General features: G+C 36.6%; 1 protein-coding gene across 1 annotated transcript in view; it reads right to left on the reverse strand.

Annotated features, from left to right (window-relative positions):
* Positions 1 to 21,631, reverse strand: part of LOC138709337 (uncharacterized) — a 439,964-nt gene that overhangs the window by 51,500 nt on the left and 366,833 nt on the right. The window contains exons 39-42 of the mRNA XM_069840036.1: positions 19,816 to 20,057; positions 14,954 to 15,162; positions 12,055 to 12,131; positions 2,380 to 2,573 (exon numbers count right to left, since the gene is read on the reverse strand). Of these exons, the coding sequence (XP_069696137.1) occupies positions 2,380 to 2,573; positions 12,055 to 12,131; positions 14,954 to 15,162; positions 19,816 to 20,057 (722 nt within the window). The remainder of the gene's footprint in view (positions 1 to 2,379; positions 2,574 to 12,054; positions 12,132 to 14,953; positions 15,163 to 19,815; positions 20,058 to 21,631) is intronic.

Raw genomic sequence — 21,631 nt, forward strand, 5'->3', positions numbered from 1 at the left:
AATATTTTTTTCATCACTCCGTGCTACAGTATTGATGTTGAGTTGACAACACTGGACTGCAAGTGCAAATAAACTGAAGGAGGTTCAAAATTGTGAGCAGTGGGGGAGAGAAAGGGAGAGAGATAGAAAAGAGAGAGATAGGAATGCAAGGAGGGAAATGAATTACCGAGGCTGAGAAGGAATTAGGATTCAGTTCGCATATCTTACGGGGGCACAGATCCGATGGTCCGACTATACACGGGCGAGTTTACTCGACTCCACTTGCACTGCGAAAGGACAAAGTTCCTTTCAATGTGCAGACTTATGCTTTCAGCCATTTCTTTTTACATCCTGCATTCAGCTTTTCGTTCCTATCCCCCTCCCCGCCGTATGTAGTACCTAATAGGATACGTTCGTGTCCGGCTTTTCCCCTTCCAAATTTTCTAGCGCTCCTTCAGTGGTGCAGCGAAACCTGGAAGAAGACAAGTACCCAAGATTTGGAGCTCACATATTCAGATTCCCTCAGTTCAGAATTCCCATTTCAAGGATGCGTTTCCGCGTACGTTCTAAATTTCTTCTTCCAATTCCCCTCTCTTTCAATTCAATTACCCTCCCTCACGTGCTCTACTAGCTCTGCTCCGTGACGAGAAACGCGCTTCGATGTCACAGGTTGACCAGTTGAAATTGAATATCCTAGATGTACAACAAATTCATTTCCCCTGTCATCATTTCGCCGTCTCTCTGCTATTCACTAGTAACTGATGCAGTCAAGCATATCCTACAGGAGACCTATTCCTTGTGATTCCTTCGGCGAAAGATATATTAAAAACCTAGCCACGACAATGTAAGGAGTTAACGTCAACACTTACGCATGTGTCCAAAGCATACAATATGGGCAGATCACAATCATATAAAATTTATTCCGTGACGTCAGAATCCCAAATGCTTGAATTTGAAACTATTTGATCAAGAACTACAGCTATTCTCGAGAAACGAACAGTTGAAACATTACGGATGATTGGACATTAGGTAGAGTGGAGTACGTTAATCTTTCCTGTTTGTCAGTTCATGAGTGGGAGAGGCATTATACCGCATTACTGATGTAAACACACAAGATAATGATGCCATATGTAATGTAATGAGTGCTTTATGGAGGCCATGGGATAAATACCAGACGTTAAATAGAAGTGATAACCAATCCGCTTGTATAAAACTTGTCAGAATATTCTGCTTTATACAAAAAAACACTTCTGATTTTTTTTTATTTCAAATAGTAACCCATTAATATTAATAAATATTATTAGGCCTCTATTTAATATGTATAATGAATAGAATTATTATTATATTTAATATCTTTAATAATAGGATATCAATTCGTAGACACTGTTATGAACAAGGCCAGTATAAGCGGATAGATATACGATATTATTAGAAACCATTTCTTCGGCATAAGAAATGCTAACATCGTATACTTCCGTCAAAATTTCAATTATATTCTTTACTACAACCCATCACCGTAAAAAAAAGGCTGGTTACGAAACCTAACAAGAAGCCTCGATATTGTACGAAATGGAGCTATAAAAATTGGAGATTTATCCTTCGAAGAGGTGGAAAAATTCAAATATTTTGGAACAAGAGTAACAAATATAAATGACACTCAGGAGGAAATTAAACTCAGAATAAATATGGGAAATGCCTGTTATTATTCGGTTGAGAAGCATTTGTCATCTAGTCTGCTGTCAAAAAAATCTGAAAGTTAGAATTTATAAAACAGTTATATTACCGGTTGTTCTGTGTGGCTGTGAAACTTGGACTCTCACTTTGAGAGAGGAACAGGATTAAGAGTGTTTGAGAAGAAGGTTCTTAGGAAAATATTTGGGGCTAAGAGAGATGAAGTTACAGGATAATGGAGAAAGCTACACAACGCAGAGCTGTACGCATTGTATTCTTCTCCTGACATAATTAGGAAGATTAAATCCAGATGCTTGAAATGGGCAGGGCATGTAGCACGTATGGGCGAATCCAGGAATGCGTATAGAGTCTTAGTTGGAAGGCCGCAGGGAAAAAGACCTTCGGGGAGGCCGAGACGTAGATGGGAAGATAATATTAAAATGGTTTTGAGGGAGGTGGGATATGATGGTAGAAACTGAATTAATGTTGCTCAGGATAGGGAGCACTGGCGGGCCTATGTGAGGGCGGAAATGAACCTGCGGGTTCCTTAAAAGCCAGTATGTAAGTAAGTACTACAACAGATTTCCATCTCTTGTAACGTTACTCTGTACATATGATACGCATACTATGTATTATTGTATTTTATCAATTTTGTAGAATAAATTCTGATGTCGCGATAATACCAACTGGTTAAAGTGGGATGACTTCTCCTGAATTCAAATGTCCTACCTCTACCATGTAGTTTCTGTTGACGAAGGGACTGAAGTACAAAACGACGGATTTATGAAACAGGAGTAGGGCGAAGGCATTGAGTGAGCGGATCCCGTGCAAGCAAGGAATGTCGTGCTGGTTCGAGTCTGTGTTCAGCAGCGTCCGCCAGTTCTTCCTCAGCGAGAACGCCTTCACCAGCGCCACACACTTCACTGCGAACAGATAACAACATTTAAGCTAACACTATTACTTAAGTATTTACTCTATTCAAGATGCTCCTAAGTTTTGGGGTATTTGCACAGTGTAAAGACATTCAATGCTTTTGGAGCTACACGATTGCTACATCCTCATGGAAAGAGGAAAGGAAAAACCTTTCTCTAGGATCTGCTACTGAAATCTACTCCCTAGTCCTAATGGACTGATGCATGTTTGTCACCATTTTTCAAACAGCATTAAAAATAGTGAAGTCTAAATATGTGTCATTATTTCTATTCTTTTTTTCAAAAGTACAAAAAAAAATAACGAATGAAGAAATTCTGATTTTTTTTTTCTTTATTTCAATATGATGCTATATTTGTACAATGGTGCGCACGAAGATTTTCCATGTTCAAATAATCACGTCCTAACGGACAGTTCACATGTGCTACGAGAAATTGCACGTCAGATAACACTCCCATGTTTAACTATTAGTTTAGACAGACTAAATCGATTCTTAGATCTTTTATACGAGTGCTATAAATCTCGTAACTCTTTGCATATCATTGTAATATTAGAAATATTGAATAAGACACTCGCAAAACACCGAAAAAATACATTTAAGTAGGATGAAAACATACTCAATACGAAAGAAAGATCCCACTAGGATTTGAGCCCGAGTTATTACACGTTGTATAGTTGCAAATGTGTTGAACGTTAGCTCTTGATCTAGGCATGCGCGATGCTATATTCTGGGTAATTCCATGCAAAACAGTATGACGCAAAACATTGATATCTCCAAATTTGTTAAAAATTGCACATTCAACTCTTTATTTTATATATATTAATCATGTACAAAATTTTGTTTGAGACACCTACCGTTTAAATGTTATGGACAGTTAAAATAATTTGATTTGAGTACATAGGCATATTTTCAACGTGTTTTCTGATCATAAGAATAATTACAAAAAAATTTTTAAAGATATCTTTAGATAGCTTAAAAAAGAGGTTATTAAGATACTATAATTCAGTGCAGCTTTGAAATTTGTGTTTAAAGAAATTTAAAAATACATTTTAGAAAACGCCATTACAGTATATCGAATACTTCAATTCACATAACAAATATATGGTAATTTACAGAGCGTTTTCATTAGGCTGTCAAATTTTCATAATGCGGTCTTCAAACGTAATTAAGTCATAAATTAAAACAACTCACCGCCTAAAGGGTGATCTATGCCATGCGCCATCACTGCTGCTGGTCACTGCGAGAAACGTCTCCGCGTTGACGACTGGTGCGCGTCACACGTCTGATTTCAACTAGTTTCGGTGCTTCTGGTGAAGCAGAATGGGGTTTTATTGCTAACTTTCCATTAACTGGAACCACACAGTGAACACGTCTTGTTCCGGGAACAGTCATGAGGCCGGCAAATCTTTGAGGATTTAGATTTGTAACTACTTCTACAACACCACAGATGACTCCAACTTTTCGTCTTTAATTTAGGCATATTGAACACTTACAACTTACAATGACAGTACAGAACAAAATCACCCTCTAAACTGAAGGGGACAAGTTGCGCTGAGATTAACACAGTCCAAGAAAACAAATCCCCACGTGAAAGCTATTAGAGCGGATGTCGTAACATCTGGCAGCACACAGGAAGATCTCGAAGAAGGAGTAGTTTCGAATCTGCAGCGAGGTTCTAATACGACATACACTGTTCGCAACAAATATGTGGACTTCCTTAACTCCCAAATATAAACTTGAAATTGATGTCATGATCTCGGTGGTTCTAGAAGAATTTATATTTATTGGTTTTTATTGCAGAACATATGTAGCGATTAGTTCGCCACAATATCGCGAACATGCAGTATTCATTTCAACAGCAATAATGGCAAAATAGAACAGCTCTTTTGGAATGAGTATAATTACGTATACTATTAAACACGATACATTTATATTTTGTCATTCTATGCCATTAATTGTTTATGTTATTTGTGTTTAGACAGTCTTTTAATTGTTAATTTTAAAAATATAATGATAATACTATAATAGTAGCAATAATAATGTTACTGTATACCTGAAGCATTCATTTCCTGAGATATTTCTTCCCAAAGCCAGTCAATAGTATCTCTTTTAGCATGTTATTTTAATTTAAACTCAAATAATTGTATATTGCAGGTCTTGTCTGAAGCAGAATAAGAAGTTTGTATCTAATTCCACTGTAGTACTGGTGCAAGACAAAGATACTGAATTCAAATTAATCTGAATCTCCTCCCAATACTCGACAACGCTGATAATTATAATACGAAATAATGAAAGCAGAAGTACGCGCATGCAGACACTGGACTGTCTCTAGTTTCCTCGAGACGAGGCATAATTCCAGACACCTTCATTGTTTTCCCTCAGACAGTCTGAGAGCCTGAGGCAAGCGTCTCTTCCTATGTGCCTGCCTACCTATCTAACTTAATCCTCGAGTCGGTCTCTTCTTGTGTACGCCGAGTCTAAGCACGCGTGTGGATCTCTGATATGAGCGCGTGACGTAATACATTGCATGCGACTATGAACCTTAACAGCAAGATTTCCTATTATAGTTTATTTAATAGTTCCCAAAGTTTTAGAAGTGACATCATATTCTTTTTTGAAATCGATAAGAAAATTGTTTGTCTCACCGTAAAAAGCATAACATAGAATAACAAAATATTCGATTTGAAAATATTAACATTTCTTTATTTTACTGTAAGTTTTAATACACACTCGAAGTAAAAATCGATAATAACTCAAAAGTAAGTGTAAATATTTATAGTCACCATTATATTGGGACAATTTTTACGTTGAAAGAATGAAGCATGTAATTTTAATAATATTTTTAACAATAGTCTACATATCAACTCTCCGAATATTTCACCCTTCATTACCTTTCAACCATTGATGATATGAGGTTCATATTACGCCATTTAACTATTTATTATTATGATATTCGTTTACTAGAATAATGGAAAAATCCAGAACTTGACGTTACATAACTAAAAATCTTATATGGAATTACTCTTCTTTCACTTCGAATTATTCTAGTAGGGCAATATTTTTGCCTACCACTATATTTTTCATAACACTGTACAAAATGTAAAGACGATAGTTCAATGTCACAAGTTAATTCATAACAAAAAAATACTGAACTCCATATAAATAATTAATACATCATATCTCCAAAACTAAATATCATATTCCAATGCTCTTTATATAGACCTAGATGTACTTGAGCTGAAACCATTCACAGAATATTCATGGAAACGTTACAAAAAAAATGAGAAATTAGAAAATGTTTATTTCAAAAAAGCAAGTGGTCTTACATTTTTTACTTACTGTATATTATTTATACAACAAATTTGCAGGATTTGAGACTAGTACACTAATTATAAATATCACAATAGATAATATTTATTTATTTGTCTACTTACTTAATCTACTTACTTATCTAATTACTCATTTACTCAATTACTCATTTACTCATTGGGACATATTAATAAAACTGAGAAACTCCTAGTGAGTAAGACCTGATGAGCACGAGCACAGCGTCGCTAGTTTGTATTAATAAAAACATCCTCAAGTGGCGGAGCAAAAGATCAGCGACATGAGCATTTGCTCTGTATTCGTTCATCTTTTGTTTTTGCTTTATTTACATCCTTCCGCACTTACGAGTCTATTTCAGATCAGAGGGTTGGCAATAGTAGATAGGCTATCTTAACAAACACAACGTGTTCGGCCTGAGGAGTGGCTTAACAATTTAGTTTACGTTCCACAATAGAGGAAAGCACAAAAACGTTTTGTGCAAATTATTGAAGTCCATGAAAAAGTGCTTCAGAAATCACAACTCGCTGACAGCAAGGGCAAAAAACATGTAGGGAACGTCCATACAATTTGGACCACTTCATCCACTGCAATGAATTCTCTATAAATATTATAAACAAAAATTAGTATAGCGCAGTGAATGCTTTGGTGAAACTAAACATTAATACCAGTATAATTGTCATAAATTGTTTAAAAACAATGTTTATAATAAAATGTGTTTCCATGTAATTTAGACCGGGAAATCGTGTAATTTGGACTGGTATATATAAACTGCCGTAATGAAATTTAATTTACTTAAGTAATTCTAAACAATAAAATGGAACATTATGATACATTGTACGTACCTTTGCACACGTGGCATAATAATAATAATAATAATAATAATAATAATAATAATAATAATAATAATGATGATAATGATAATAATAATGATAATGGTAATAATAATAATAATAATAATAATAATAATAATAATAATAGTCGGCTTCGGTAACGTAGTCGGTACAGTGCTGGGCTTCTCTGCCCGAGATTGCGGGTTCGATCCCGGCCCAAGTCGGTGGCATTTAAGTGTGCATAAATGTGAGAGGCTCATGTCAGTAGATTTACTGACATGTAAAAGAACTCCTGCAGGATAAAATTCCGGCACACCGGCGGCGCTGGTATAATCTCTGCAGTTGCGAGCATCGTTAAATAAATCTTATTAAAGCTATTTTAATAATAATAATAATAATAATAATAATAATAATAATAATAATAATAATAATAATAATAATAATAATAATATTAATAATATAGTTCATCCCGAATTTCGGCACAGTCTTCATGGGCTCGCTTTTTACAGCTATTGCACTGCGAGGTCCACAGCCAGGCTTTCAGAACAAATTAAAAATGGGCGAAAGTTTTTTACATTCGTGTTTATTAGAGACTATTTCAATATAAGAAACTTACTGTATCTAAGTTTGTGAATATGAAACAGAATTATGGGGTTATTGTATATGTCTTTATATAATATTTATCTCTCTGTCAAATATTAAAAGCTTTTATTCAATATTGTCCTTAGAATCACAGGTAAAACCACCCACTAGCGCAAAACTTAAAATATTGCTTCAATGGTCCAAATTACACAGTCGCGGTCGGTTCAAATTACACACCGTGTAAATATTTCATTTATAAACAAATATTACAAAAATATTGTAAATAGACGAATGCAGCTATGGTATAAGTTATCTTTATATTTTTGCAATACTTGAACAAGCAAAACATCTAAATAGTAACTACACAGCACTCAATCACGACAGAGTGTAAGGTTTTAAAGATCGTGATTAATAAACTTATTTTCTTCTCACCCCTCACCTTTGAATGTAACAGCAAAATAACTTGCAGGCAGAAAATTACTCTCAACGGTCTTGCTATCCCTACCTGAGACAGGAGTTATCCAAACTTGCAAATACCAAAATCCAAATCAATTCAAATTACACGCCGGTCCAAATTACATGGACTTCCCCTAGCTGTCGAATCCATCAGGGAAGTAATAAAGCAGGAATTTGGCATGGAAATGATAGAAAACCAGATTATGAAAAATATTAATAATATGAGAAGCCGATTGAAATCGAAAACAGACCTAAAATGGACTGGAAACAAGAAAATCACTTTAAAGAATTTCTCCATATACGGGAATCATGCACGGAACCAGGCCACCTGACGTTAACGCTAGTGAATCTCTCATTTCCATTGTACGGAGCCTGCATGTTAATACTGGGGACTCCTTTTCTATTCATATAGGCTATTCATCCCCATGTATAGTTTTTTTATTAACACGTGGGTACAGTCCACTGCCCCTATAATATCAGGGAATGTGTCGACTTCAGTAGCGCAGTGGTATAGTGCTGGCCTTCTGCACTCGAGGTTGCGGGTTCGATCCCGGCCCAGGTCGATGGCATTTAAATGTGCTTAAATGCGACAGGCTCATGTCAGTAGATTTACTGGCACGTAAAAGAACTCCTGCAGGACAAAATTCCGGCACACCGGGGACGCTGATACAACCTCTGCAGTTGCGAGCGTCGTTAAATAAACCATAATTTAAAAATTTATCAGGGAATGTACACTTGTTTGACCATTGAATTTTAGCTGCCTCAAGAGCAGCACTGGTAATTGTATCCAATTGTCTACTTTTTCCTTAATTGCAAGATAATTTCCCAGAATGCTAAGGACACAGTCCTTTGTAAAATACAAATATCTTCTACTACACCAACCTGAAAACCAGGGTCTCCTACGCACCTTAGAAATATTATCTTTTTTTTTCTGCATTCCTTCCTTGTTTCGTTCGATTCGGGTAAGAAATGTTCCGTAAGCCACTACACATCATTTTCCCGTTCAAATCTGTACAAATCTTAGTAACTATGCACATCAGAGTCCCTCGTCTTTTATAAATCTTTCTTCTTCGATCAGTAATCACATTCATGAATGTTGCCATCATGTTTATAAACCTCATTCGAGTACGTTGAGTCTGCTAATAAGCTACCTCAGGATATCATAATCATTTGCTCGTAACAATGAGCATGACCTCTGCTTTATTTATACCAAAACATGAGCACTTGCTCTGTGGCCGAGGTGATTGAGCACGACCTCGGCGAATAACATGAGCAAGATCTTATTATTAATATCAAACAGCGACAATGCTCAGATTCTTGAGTAACTTCCTTTTATTAATATCTCCCATTTTTTCTAATTCTCTCATTCACTTATTCACTCATTAATTAATTAATTAATTTATTTATTTATTTATTTCATCATTCTGTATTCACGTCATTCCGGATTAGATATACGTGTATTCCAGTTCTTAATCTGCCATCACCCACTATGATTACAAATGAACAAACATATGGCAACCCAGAAGTCCTACTAAATTTCTTCATAACATTTATTATTATTATTATTATTATTATTATTATTATTATTATTATTATTATTATTATTATTATCATTATTGTTGTTGTTGTTGTTGTTAAAAATATAGTATATTGTACTATTACTTTTACGTATGCTAATCTAATATCATTTATTTTCCTAACAAATTCATATAACTCACCTTCAAAATATAATAATAACAATAGTAGTTGTATACTTACTTACAAATGCTTTGAAGGAACCCGGAGGTTCATTGCCGCCCTCGCATAAGCCCGCCATCGGTCCCTATCCTGTGCAAAATTAATCTAGTCTCTATCATCATATCCCACTTCCCTCAATTCCATTTTACTATTATCCACCCAAATACGTCTCGGCTTCCTCAAAGTCTTTTTCCCTCCGGCCTCCCAACTAACACTCTATATGCATTTCTGGGTTCGTCCATACGTGCTTCATGTCCTGCCCATCTCAAACGTTTGGATTTAAAGTCCCTAATTATGTCAGGTGAAGAATACATTGCGTGCAGTTCTGCGTTGTGTAACATTCTCCACTTTCCTGTAACTTCATCCTCTTAGCCCCATATATTTTCCTAAGAATCTTATTCTCAGACACCCTTAATCTCTGTTCCTCACTCAAAGTGTTAGTCCAAGTTTCATAACAATACAGAACACCCGGTAATATAACTATAAATATCTGGCTTTCAGGTAGTAGCTCCCTGTAAAGCAGGTTTGAATAATTTCAAGGAAAAATTGTTTCGGGGCCGGGTATCGATCCCTATAGTTCCTGAGGTAGCTCAGTCGGAAGAGCGTTCGCGCGCTAAGCGAATGGTCCCGGTAATATAACTGTTATAATAATAATAATAATAATAATAATAATAATAATAATAATAATAATAATAATAATAATAATAATAATAATAAATAAATAAATACAGCCAACTTTGTATTTAAAACCATTAACTTTAACTTTTTCTTTTCTATATTCAAACTACTTAAAGACTATTTTGTTAAAGTAATTATAATATACTTTTCGTAGCTTCATATTGGGTCCGAATACTCAACATCTATAATCCCAGTCCAGTCAGAGCTTTGACCTTCTCTTCTCACTAATTTTAACTCTAAAAAGAAATTTTCTTAATTTATGCAGACTGCTAGCGTTTAAAAGATCATTCATTTTTTATATGTCACTATAGCGTTTATTTAAAAAAAAATTATACACCCAACTATTTCTCAAATCATTCGTTGACGCACAATTTGAAGCAATATGCATTGCGTCTTCCGCTAGTCCACATAAAGGATACTTATCCTTCTCTACGTTCCCTCTCTTATTCTTGAGCCTCCAGAAAGCTAATCTCCACCATGCCATTCCAGTTCTCTCTGCCCTTGAATTTTAGCTAATATATTCTTCCTGCTCCCAAAACGTTTTAACATCTCTATAGAGTTTTAGTGATCCTAGGTCCTTAATATTACGAAAAATATCTCATCTCGAAATTTCGTTTGTTCTCTCTTTGACTATCCTTCCAATAGTTTTCAATAGATCAATATAATAATTCGTAGCACGACAACTCAGAGAACAGCAAGGGAGGCACCGGAGTAGCTCAGTCGGTATGGGTGCCTGCCTACTGATCTGGAGCTGTGCTCGGGCGTCGCGTCGGTTCGATTCCCGCTTGGGCTGATTACCTGGTTCGGTTTTTTCGAGATTTTTCCAAACTTCAATGCTAATGTTAGGTAGGCTTCATCTCGCCAGATACCATCTCACCATCACTAATTCCATCGACATCAATAATATTGTAGTTGAAACAGTGTCGTTAAATAACCCACTAAAAGAAAAGACCAAAGAGGATCAGTAAACTACTGGCCTCACGTTCACATGCTTCAGGAGAGGTGAACAATCATGCAACCAGTACGGTGATAACGTGTGGTCAGAAAAATAATCCATCTGTCGGTATAGATGCCGCACGAAATCTGATTACGCCATTTAATGCAGCTCCCCAAATTCATTACGATATTGGTTGGAACGTGAATCGTAACTTTCATTGTAGCATAGTCAACTCGTTCAATAACTAGCATTGGACAGGTTTTCAGCTGAAAAACAAACAAATGCGAACAAAAACAAACTTTAAATATAAAAAAACACGTGTTCAGAAAACTTCCGAAATCAACACTAGATTGTCTCATTTAGACAATCACACGCAACGGAACAATTGATCAAGTGATCTGTATCTATCTCAAAGTCATTGCTTGAGACAACATAGAACAAACACAGTATTAGTAGTACGAGTATAGCCCATTCGTTTTCTTATCAAATCTACTTGCACATAAAGGAAGGAAAAATGTGGACTGAGGAGCCTGCCTTCCTTGCTATGCTTTCACGTGCAGCTAGCTAGTCACTTGTCCCTACTACAAGGTCTTCACGTTGAGCTACGGCGCACGCGAGCATTTGGTTTCATGGGATAACGAATAATCTATAGCAGTAATATTTTATTTAACGACACTGTCAAATGCATAGGTTATTGAGCACCGAATTTCAATGTGGGCCAAAATTTGCTAAGAAAATTCGTCTGAAGTGTATTTTCCGTATGTAAAGGAATTATCACGTACTAAATCGAAGTCTAAAAGCTGGAAACAGTATCAAATAGACTGAGACCATTTGAGAATAGTCAATGACTTAGTTGTTGAGTGTCCTGCATTAAGAATCAATTAACTATATTGTACGACAAATAATATTTGAAAAACATGTCTTACCATCTCTTTCTGTCTCTTTATCCCCATCGATACACGTTCCTGCCAAAACGAGGCCAAGAAGACAGATGAATATAAGTCTGTAAAATAAAAAATTCATTGATGTAATTAAATATCTCCTTACTGAATCATTATATCAGAATAAGTGATCCCGATTTATTTATTTATCTTTGATTTCCAGCTACAGAATTCTTTTAAGAACTATTACATGATAACAGGACGTTAAATAGGAAATGGTGAAATGAGGCGTTCCGTAAGAGAAGGGCGAACCCGCCAAATGTACCTGTAGAGATAATAGATGTTCAAAGTATTTTTTCTGTAATCGAGATAAGGGCGAAGCCGCCAAGGGCACGTCTGCAAATAATTATAATTAGTTTGTACACTGAAAAACGAATATCTTTATTGAAAATTGCAATTAAATGTTCTAACTTAATAGTGATCATAGATGACATTATGAATTCATTAATAGGACTATTATGCGAATAATTTGAAAATAGTATATTAGAAAAAGCAAAGGGGATAGAATGAACTCTATAGTGGCAGACATTAATAACAATATAATAATAATAATAATAATAATAATAATAATAATAATAATAATAATAATAATAATAATAACAGTAATAACGATAATTAAATAAATAAATAAAAACACGTAATCGCACTGTAATGCGACATTTATAAAGTGTCTGAAATTATTAATAAACAAAAATAAGTATATGCTTGTCATGTTATTACTAGGCCTGTGATATTGGAGCATGTTTACAGTGAAAGGAAGCTAATTCACTACAGGATATACACAGAGTACGCAAGTGTATGTGTGTACGGAGAGACACAACCGCCGCGGTACAGTTCATTCAAGTGTAATACAAACTGTCGTGAAGTGTAGTGCGCTCCGCAGTATGGCTCAGAAGAAAGAAACACGTCTCGAAACTAGACGCAACGTTTTTAAACTAAACAATGTAATTTTATTATCTCAACAATAACTCTTCACTTTCTACACAGTAACACAGTATTCGTTAGTACACTCCACGGACGACAATGACAATTTACTTGGACTATTACGAACAACAATAAACTATTAATCTTAACTAATATTTACAAAGCACTATTTACAAATCAGAACTGTCAGTTCTCAGTTCACAGTTCTTCTAGCTCAGTCACTCGAGTTCACAGTATCTCGAACCATAGACCTTCAGAGACAGTCCACTGTACTCGAACTCAGGTCCCTCCAACTGCGGTCCACTGCACTCGAACTCCGGGCTTCAGGCTCCACAGTTACGGACACAACTCAAGTCGCTCTCTGGTCTCGAAGCTGGCTTCACTGCTACACAAGACTGGCTGCCTTGCTCTGTTCACTGGCTTACTGACTGAACTATTCATGAATCATACACTGTCCGAGTTCACTCACGTTTCTTCTTTTATAACCACAGCGACGTAGCCTGGAAAGTTCCACGCGTGTCCAGAGATAGCACTCCAGACATAGCACTCTCGAACAATCCAGATCCCTCTCCTCTCTGCCAGCACCAGATGCGCGCGCAACCTCCCCTCGCGCGTCGCAGTAGTACACCGCCCCTCTACCCTCTCGGTATCCAGATGCTCCCCTCGCCACCACACCTAAGCAACCAACGGACACGCGTTCGAACCCCGGTGTAGCTGTCACAATATTTAGTTTCACAGTATGTTGCAGTTTGCATTCTAAATAAAATCTGTATTGTAAACTTTGCAATGTCAGCATTATATCTGCTAAAAACAAGGGATATAATTTTCAAAGGCACGTAAGTACAATGAAACATAAACGGCTGGAACAAGGAAATGTGCAGAACGTTTTTCCAGCGTAAAGAAGGTGATAGAGATGTTCGATAAGAATGATGCAGCTTTTATAGATATGGTACAATTATCAAATATTGAACAACAGTGTCATTTTATTGTATCAAATTTTGGATTTATTCCTCATCCGATTCAAAGTTTAGAAAAGAGTGGAGTTAAACTGGTGGAACAAATTTCAGTAATGAATAATATTGTGTCTAAACTAAATAGTACACAAGACGACGTAGGCAACAAAATCTGAAACAAAAATGAAATATGTATTACAAAAAATAATGGGTTCAGTTCACTCTGCTAGGTAGCTAGTTTTCTATCGGGTGACAGATACACAGTAGATAATTTAGATGTCAAATATTTCACGTATGCACCTGTCGTTTCGCAGCTTTTCTGCATTCAAATCCATAATAGGCAGTAGTAGACACTCATTCGTTTTCGAACTTTGAGAATGCATCTTGTTGTTCACTGTAATTACAAACTAAACACTCAATAGGCTATATATCTAAGCCCATGTATGTTGAATGGAATTTTCTAATAGTTGAAATAAGTTAAATAAAGATAGAAAGTAATTCAGAGGGATGTGTGTATTATTCTATTCTGCAGACTGTACTGTACAAGACGGAGCGGTGCAGCGTATTCTGTGTACCTATATATTCTGGAGTGAGTTGGCTTTCTTTCACCGTAAACATGCTTCAATGTCACAGGCCTAGTTATTACCCTTGCTATCAAAAGTGGTCTCATTTGTTCTGCCGTCGCTGGATGGCAGCACAGTGAAATTGATAAAAGTTGTTATCTTGAAAGTCCATTAAGCTGATCAATCTGTTACATGTGATCAAGAGCTATATCCATAAAACTGGAAGAGCAGTCACTAGCCAAAGGAAGTGATTTGACAGCAAGTCTTGGCGTTTCTAGATCCATAGTTCGTCGCCATCTCCACCAATTAGGGAGTGTGTGTAAATGGTGAAACTTATATCCGTTTGAACTGACCGCAGCACACATATGAGAAAAAATAACTTTTGACACGACCTAGTATACTTATATTTTAATACGGTTCATTGTGGTTAGAAGACAGTCTTACACAGTGAGTTTTGTTCCCATGGAGAAGGATCGCGAGTCCTGGATGTAGCACAGATCAGGATCCACTTTGAGGCTGTACGATACATCTGCGTTTCCTATCAGGGCCTCGAGAGATTCTGTCAAGGAAACCGTCAGATCCTCCGACGAACAGGATGCTGGGATGCAGAACCCCCATGTCATTGTCGTGAACTTCGAGATAAAATGTCCAGGCTGTAAGAATATCAATATTCATCAGGGTTTAGACTTACTTGCCTTCTTCAAATTTCCATTTAATAGAGAACAGGCCTATAACTATTATGTCTCGAAGATTGGGTATACCTTAGTTATAATGTAAAAACCGAGGAAGATATCCTACTCTTTGGAGACTTTACAAATTAATAAATTCAATTGAATATCGACGACCGGGGGCTGGAGGCAAGAAATCATAGACAAGCAAAGAGAATGGCCGGTGGTTTCATTGTGACACACTATATTACAATACTAGTAGGCCTATTCCTCTTATAAAGATAAGACATAAAACATATGTGAATCATCAGAATCTTTGTGATAATAATCCTCTTATTGTACATACAGGGCTTTTATTTCAAAACTTTCCAGTATAAACAACTAATTATTTAAATTGGATTCAATTTTAAAAAACACGTCCATTTAGATATTGAGGGGGAAGTCTAAAACCAGACTTACATTTTTGATTGCACTGCCACCCCTGCCATTCCCACTTTGAAATTTCAAATGGCAGCACCAAAAACAAAATCGAAAAATCGAAAGAGGAGAATTGGGAGGACAAATTTAAAAGGTACGCAAACGCGTCCTTGCAAGGTGTTGGGGGCTGTACGAAACTAAATATGTGAGCTCCAAGTCTGTTGGCCACTAGTCTCACTCCGGGTTACGCTACTCCACTGAAGGAGCTCTAGAAAATTTTGAAGAGGAAAACCGAAAATGGACGTAACCTCTTAGGTACCACATACACGAGGGGGACGGAAATGTGATCAAGTGATCACGGGACGGGACGAGGAGGAGATGGCTGGTGTAAATCTGCACATTGAAATGAACTGTGTCATTTCGCAGTGCAGGAGGAGACGAGAAGACTCTGTCGTCTGTTATTCGATGACAAGGCAAGTGAAGACAGCCAGGAGAGACGCCGTGAATTCTGAATCTGCAATTTGGAAGGTTTCCTGTCCTTTCGCATTGCGACTACATGAGTGACCTTGCACATGTATTTAGTAATTTTATCAACTCTGAACTAGGGCATTAAGTCGTTTGTTAGAAAAGAAAAAGGAGTATTTTATGGGGAAGGGCATATAGGTCTTTGGCCCATTTCTTTTAGGGCTCATCCCGAACATTTGTCTTAACGCCTTAGGAAAATCACGGAAATACCTTAGGCAGGATGAGTTGTCTCAATATAAGAGACTAGCCAATTTGGCTTTTAAGTAATAGGTCGATTGATTTATTGATTTATGATAGATGTAATTATTAATTAATTTAGGATAATTAAGGTGTCATGGGGATGTGAATGCAGGTCAATGGCCCATTTCTTTTAGGGCTCATCCCGACATTTGTCTTAGCGCCTTAGGAAATGGCACCCTATATTTGTATTCTTAATATGAAAGAGCATTCAATTGTTTATACACTTCATTTATTTGATTTCGCATCTTTTGTTTTCTATTGTCGCCCGGCAACGACTATTATAGTGCGACTATTTTATCAAAAGTGCTTTATTTAGATTTCATCAGAGACAAATTTTCAATTCCAAAAAGACAATCTCAATAAAGTTCTGCGTTAGATGACAGAAGTGCTAATTCAAATAATCCAAGCGAAAATTCCCTTCTGGGTTCCCAAAAACGTACTGCTTTTCGTAAAATATAGTGAAAAAGACTTACAAAAATATGGTTTTACTTGGTTTGGACATGAATATACGAGTAAAAAGTATCCCGAGTGTCTTATATACGGAAATGTTTTGTCAGATCAGTCGATGGTGCAGATTAACTAAAATGGCGTTTAGAACTGCCGTTTTCAATATCATACTTGTGTGAATCAGCATTTTCTACCTTGAAAATAGTGAAATCTAAACAAAGGAACAGACTGCTGCATCTTGAAGATGATTTACGTGTTTGCCTGTCCACCGTAAGACCACGTATAGGGAAACTCTGTGCAACCAAGCAAGGACAGACTTCACATTGATTTAAATAGGCAAGTTTTCAAAAACGATAAAAATCTTTCATTGGACATCTAGCATAGATAGGTTGGAATTTTTGACACATACCTTTGTTTTTTTATCTAATGCCATTCAAGTTGCTGTTTACTTTTTTTTTTTGTTAACATCGTCCTAAGTACAACATTGGATGTACGACAATACATACAAGTTATCAGTATTTTTTTCTCTTGGACCGCTCTGGAACGGCATTCCGCCACCTCTTTGTTCCATTTTTCATCATGAAACAGAAATAAGTGTGAATAACCTTGTTTTAATATAATTTTTCTTTGAATTCCGTTTAGACTTCGAAATTTTTAGTTGGACGAAAGTAGGCTAGAAACGACAAAATTTCCGTGTAGTGAACAGTAATCATCTCCCCGTCCGCTAAATAAAATATACTACACAGAGTTCCACCATTCTTATAAAGGAGAAAAGAATTGGTTATTATTATTATTATTATTATTATTATTATTATTATTATTATTATTATTATTATTATTATTATTATCATTCGAGATTTATATAAGTGTATAAAGGAATTTAAAAACGGATATCAGGCAAGGGTAAACGTGATCAAGGATGAGAATGGTGACTTACTTGCAGACTATCTTTCAATCCTGAACAGATGGAAAAACTATTTTGGGCAACTACTAAATATACATAGGCCAAATAGAAATGATTAGGACGAAATTCAAATAAAAACTCCTGAGCCATTCATACAGGAACCCACACTTTCTGAAGTCAAAATTGCGATAGAGAATCTGAAAAAGTACAAGTCTCCAGGTATTGATCAAATTCCAGTAGAATTACTACAAGAGGGTGGAAGGGCTTTATCTAGCGAAATCTATAAACTTGTACTTGCAATTTGGGAAAAGGAAATTGTACCAGAACAATGGAAGGAATCCATAATCTTACCTATTTTTATGAAGGGGGACAAGACTAACTGTAGTAACTTTCGAGGAATATCACTTTTGTTGACGTCGTACAAAATTTTGTCGAATATCCTTTTGAGAAGATTAACTCAATATGTAGATGAAATTATTGGGGATCATCAGTGTAGTTTTAGGCGTAGTAGATCGACCATTGATCAGATTTTTTGTATTCGACAGATATTGGAGAAAAAATGGGAGTATGAGTACATTAGTTATTCCTAGATTTCAAAAGGGCGTATGACTCGGTTGGGAGAGAAGTTTTATATAATATTCTTATTGAATTTGGTATTCCCAAGAAACTAGTTCGATTAATTAAAATGTGTCTTAGTGAAACTTACAGCACAGTCCGTATAGGCCAGTTTTTATCTGATGCTTTTCCAATTCACTGCGGGCTAAAGCAGGGAGATGCACTATCACCTTTACTTTTTAACTTCGCTCTAGAATATGCCATTAGGAAAGTTCAGGATAATAGACAGGGTTTGGAGTTGAATGGGTTGAAGCAAGTAAAGCGATAGGGTTGGAAGTAAATCCCGAAAAGACTAAGTATATGATTATGTCTCATGACCAGAATATTGTACGAAATGGAACTATAAAAATTGGAGATTTATCTTTCGAAGAGGCGGAAAATTTCAAATATCTTGGAGCAACAGTGACAAATATAAATGACACTCGGGAGGAAATTAAACGCAGAATAAATATGGGAAATGCGTGTTATTATTCGGTTGAGAAGCTTTTGTCATCTAGTCTTCTGTCAAAAAAACCGAAAGCTAGAATTTATAAAACAGTTACATTACCGGTTGTTCTTAATGGATGTGAAACTTGGACTCTCACTTTGAGAGATAAACAGATATTAAGGGTGTTTGAGAAGAAGGTTCTTAGGAAAATATTTGGGGCTAAGAGGGATGAAGTTACAGGAGAATGGAGAAAGTTACACAACGCAGAACTGCACGCATTGTATACTTCACCTGAATAATTAGGAACATAAAATCCAGACGTTTGAGATGGGCAGGACATGTAGCACGTATGGGCGAATCCAGAAATGCATATAGAGTGTTACTTGGGAGGCTGGAGGGAAAAAAAGACCTTTGGGGAAGCCGAGACGTAGGTGGGAAATAATATTAAAATGGCGTCTGGTTGCGAAACCAGGTGGCCCGGGTTCGATACCCGGTCGGGGCAAGTTACCTGGTTGAGGTTTTTTCCGAGGTTTTCCCTCAATCCAATATGAGCAAATGCTGGGTAACTTTCGGTGCTGGACCCCGGACTCACTTCACCGGCATTATCACCTTCATCTCATTCAGACGCTAAATAACCTAAGATGTTGATAAAGCGTCGTAAAATAACCTACTTAAAAAATATTAAAATGGATTTGAGGGAGGTGGGATATGATGGTAGAGACTGGATTAATCTTGCTCAGGATAGGGACCAATGGCGGGCTTATGTGAGGGTGGCAATGAACCTCCGGGTTCCTTAAAAGCCAGTAAGTAAGTAAGTAAGTAGTATTATTATTATTATTATTATTATTATTATTATTATTATTATTATTATTATTATTATTATTATTATTATTAACACATGAGTGTGTCGCGATATTGTGGGTTTTCAGTAAAGTGTGTCGTTAGTCAAAAAAAGTTGGGAACCACTGTGATACGATATGATATTCTTTCAGGTCGATGAAGAACAGTGACCATGTCGGTATCAAAGGAAACAAGTTAGAAGGCTGAAATGATCAGCACTTACATCGTGCACGGTGCTGACGAAGGGACGGTGGGAATGCAGCAGATCGTCCACCTCCTGCAGGACACCATTCCTCGCTCTACTTGAAATGCCCAGGTCCAAGTCGAGGGCCGCGAGACAGTAGCGGCCTGCCAGACGCCGCCCCTGCACCAGCGCCGCTACGCCCAGACACTGGTCGAAGTCTCCATACTGGTTCACGTTGCCGCTGAGCGCACCCGACCCCAGCCGCGCCGACGAGTCAACCACTGCACAGCCAGTCAGACTTGTTGTGGACAAAGACCGTCATTCAATGCTGCACTATTTATTGCTTGAACAACAAGTAAAGAATTCCTCTAATTCTGACAGGAAAGACTTTAAGGATCTATTTAATTCCTCGAACAACCATAAACTACTGAGAAGACGTGTTAAGGCTCGTCCACAATAAACCGGGAATGATAACGAGAACGAGAACGACAAAGGAAAAATTATTATAATATACTTGTTTGAGGAAGGTAAGGTAGTACATTAATTGTAGGATGTGATTCCTTGAAATATAACGAACAGAAAAGTATAATGCCATTTTGCTCGTTTTTGCGAAGTTTTGAAAAAATAATTCTTTAATGCTGACATTTCGATCACAAATTTTACGATACTGTTTACAATATCATTTAATTTCTTATATAACAATGAAGAGAATGTTTATTATGTTCACTTCGCAGCAGTATTTCAGTTAGAAAATTCACAGATTTTGAATTAATCGATTGAAGATACATAGGAAACATTGATTGTCGGGTCACGTACAGAAGTCTAAAAATCTGGCATCGCTGTCCGGACGGCAGACAGTTTGCCTAGTACTCGCAACTGATCAGCTGTTGTGATGTTTACATTGCATTAGTGTGCATTTGGGCGTGCAGTGATGCAGTTAAGTTTACTTCAAAACTACGAGATGCCAGAGTTTACAAATCGTGAGTACTTAGACATGATCCAGGCCGCGGAAGAAATTCGGAACTGGCCAGAGTTCGTCCTAACTGGACTAGAAGATGTGAAAGCTGCACGCACGCTTATGGTGGACGTTTTGAACAGTACCTGTAAGATGTGAGTGGAATGTGGTTTACAAAGTTCATTAGTCGTTTTTTCATTATTAACACCCAGAATTAGTAATTCGTAAAACAACAAACTGTAATGTTAATTACATATTGTTCACAAAGTTACATCAGTTTTATTTTTTCATTAATTGTAACTGAAAATTCAATCTTAAGTGTTTTCACTAATTTGGACATACTTTTATGATTTTCACGTTATTTTTTGTTATTGCTGTACGTATTTCTTCCTTACATTAAAATTATTGCGCTATACTTAATATTGAATTGTTAGTGTATTGCATTGTAAGTTGATAATTCTGCATTCATTGTTGAACTGCGCCCGGACTCGAGCTACTTTGTTCACTCGGGTTATTAATTTATATTTTCAGATATTAAATTACACAAACTAAACAAATAACAGTTACGTCCCTATCCGGAGTGTACGTAGGTCATTTTTGTGCGAAGATTTATCCCCAGATTAGCTCGCGAAGTATTGCACCGAAGGTCTACATTTGTAAGCTATCGTCCTCCCCTCACCTGCTGCAAGATACACGGTGAAAGGTAGTTCCACTTAACCCACCACCTTCAAGTCGCTTACCGCATGGGGTGTGGGGTACTACTTATGCGGCGTTGAGACATCTTGCAATTGCCGTCAGCGCTTTCGAAACACTTGTAATTATCTCACTATCCGTAAGTACTATAATTTATTTTATTTGACAAAACTTATTTTAAATAATGAGATCTATGGCTCCTGTCAA

The sequence above is a fragment of the Periplaneta americana genome, chromosome 11 (genome assembly GCF_040183065.1).
Source record: "Periplaneta americana isolate PAMFEO1 chromosome 11, P.americana_PAMFEO1_priV1, whole genome shotgun sequence".
Lineage (NCBI taxonomy): Eukaryota > Metazoa > Arthropoda > Insecta > Blattodea > Blattidae > Periplaneta > Periplaneta americana.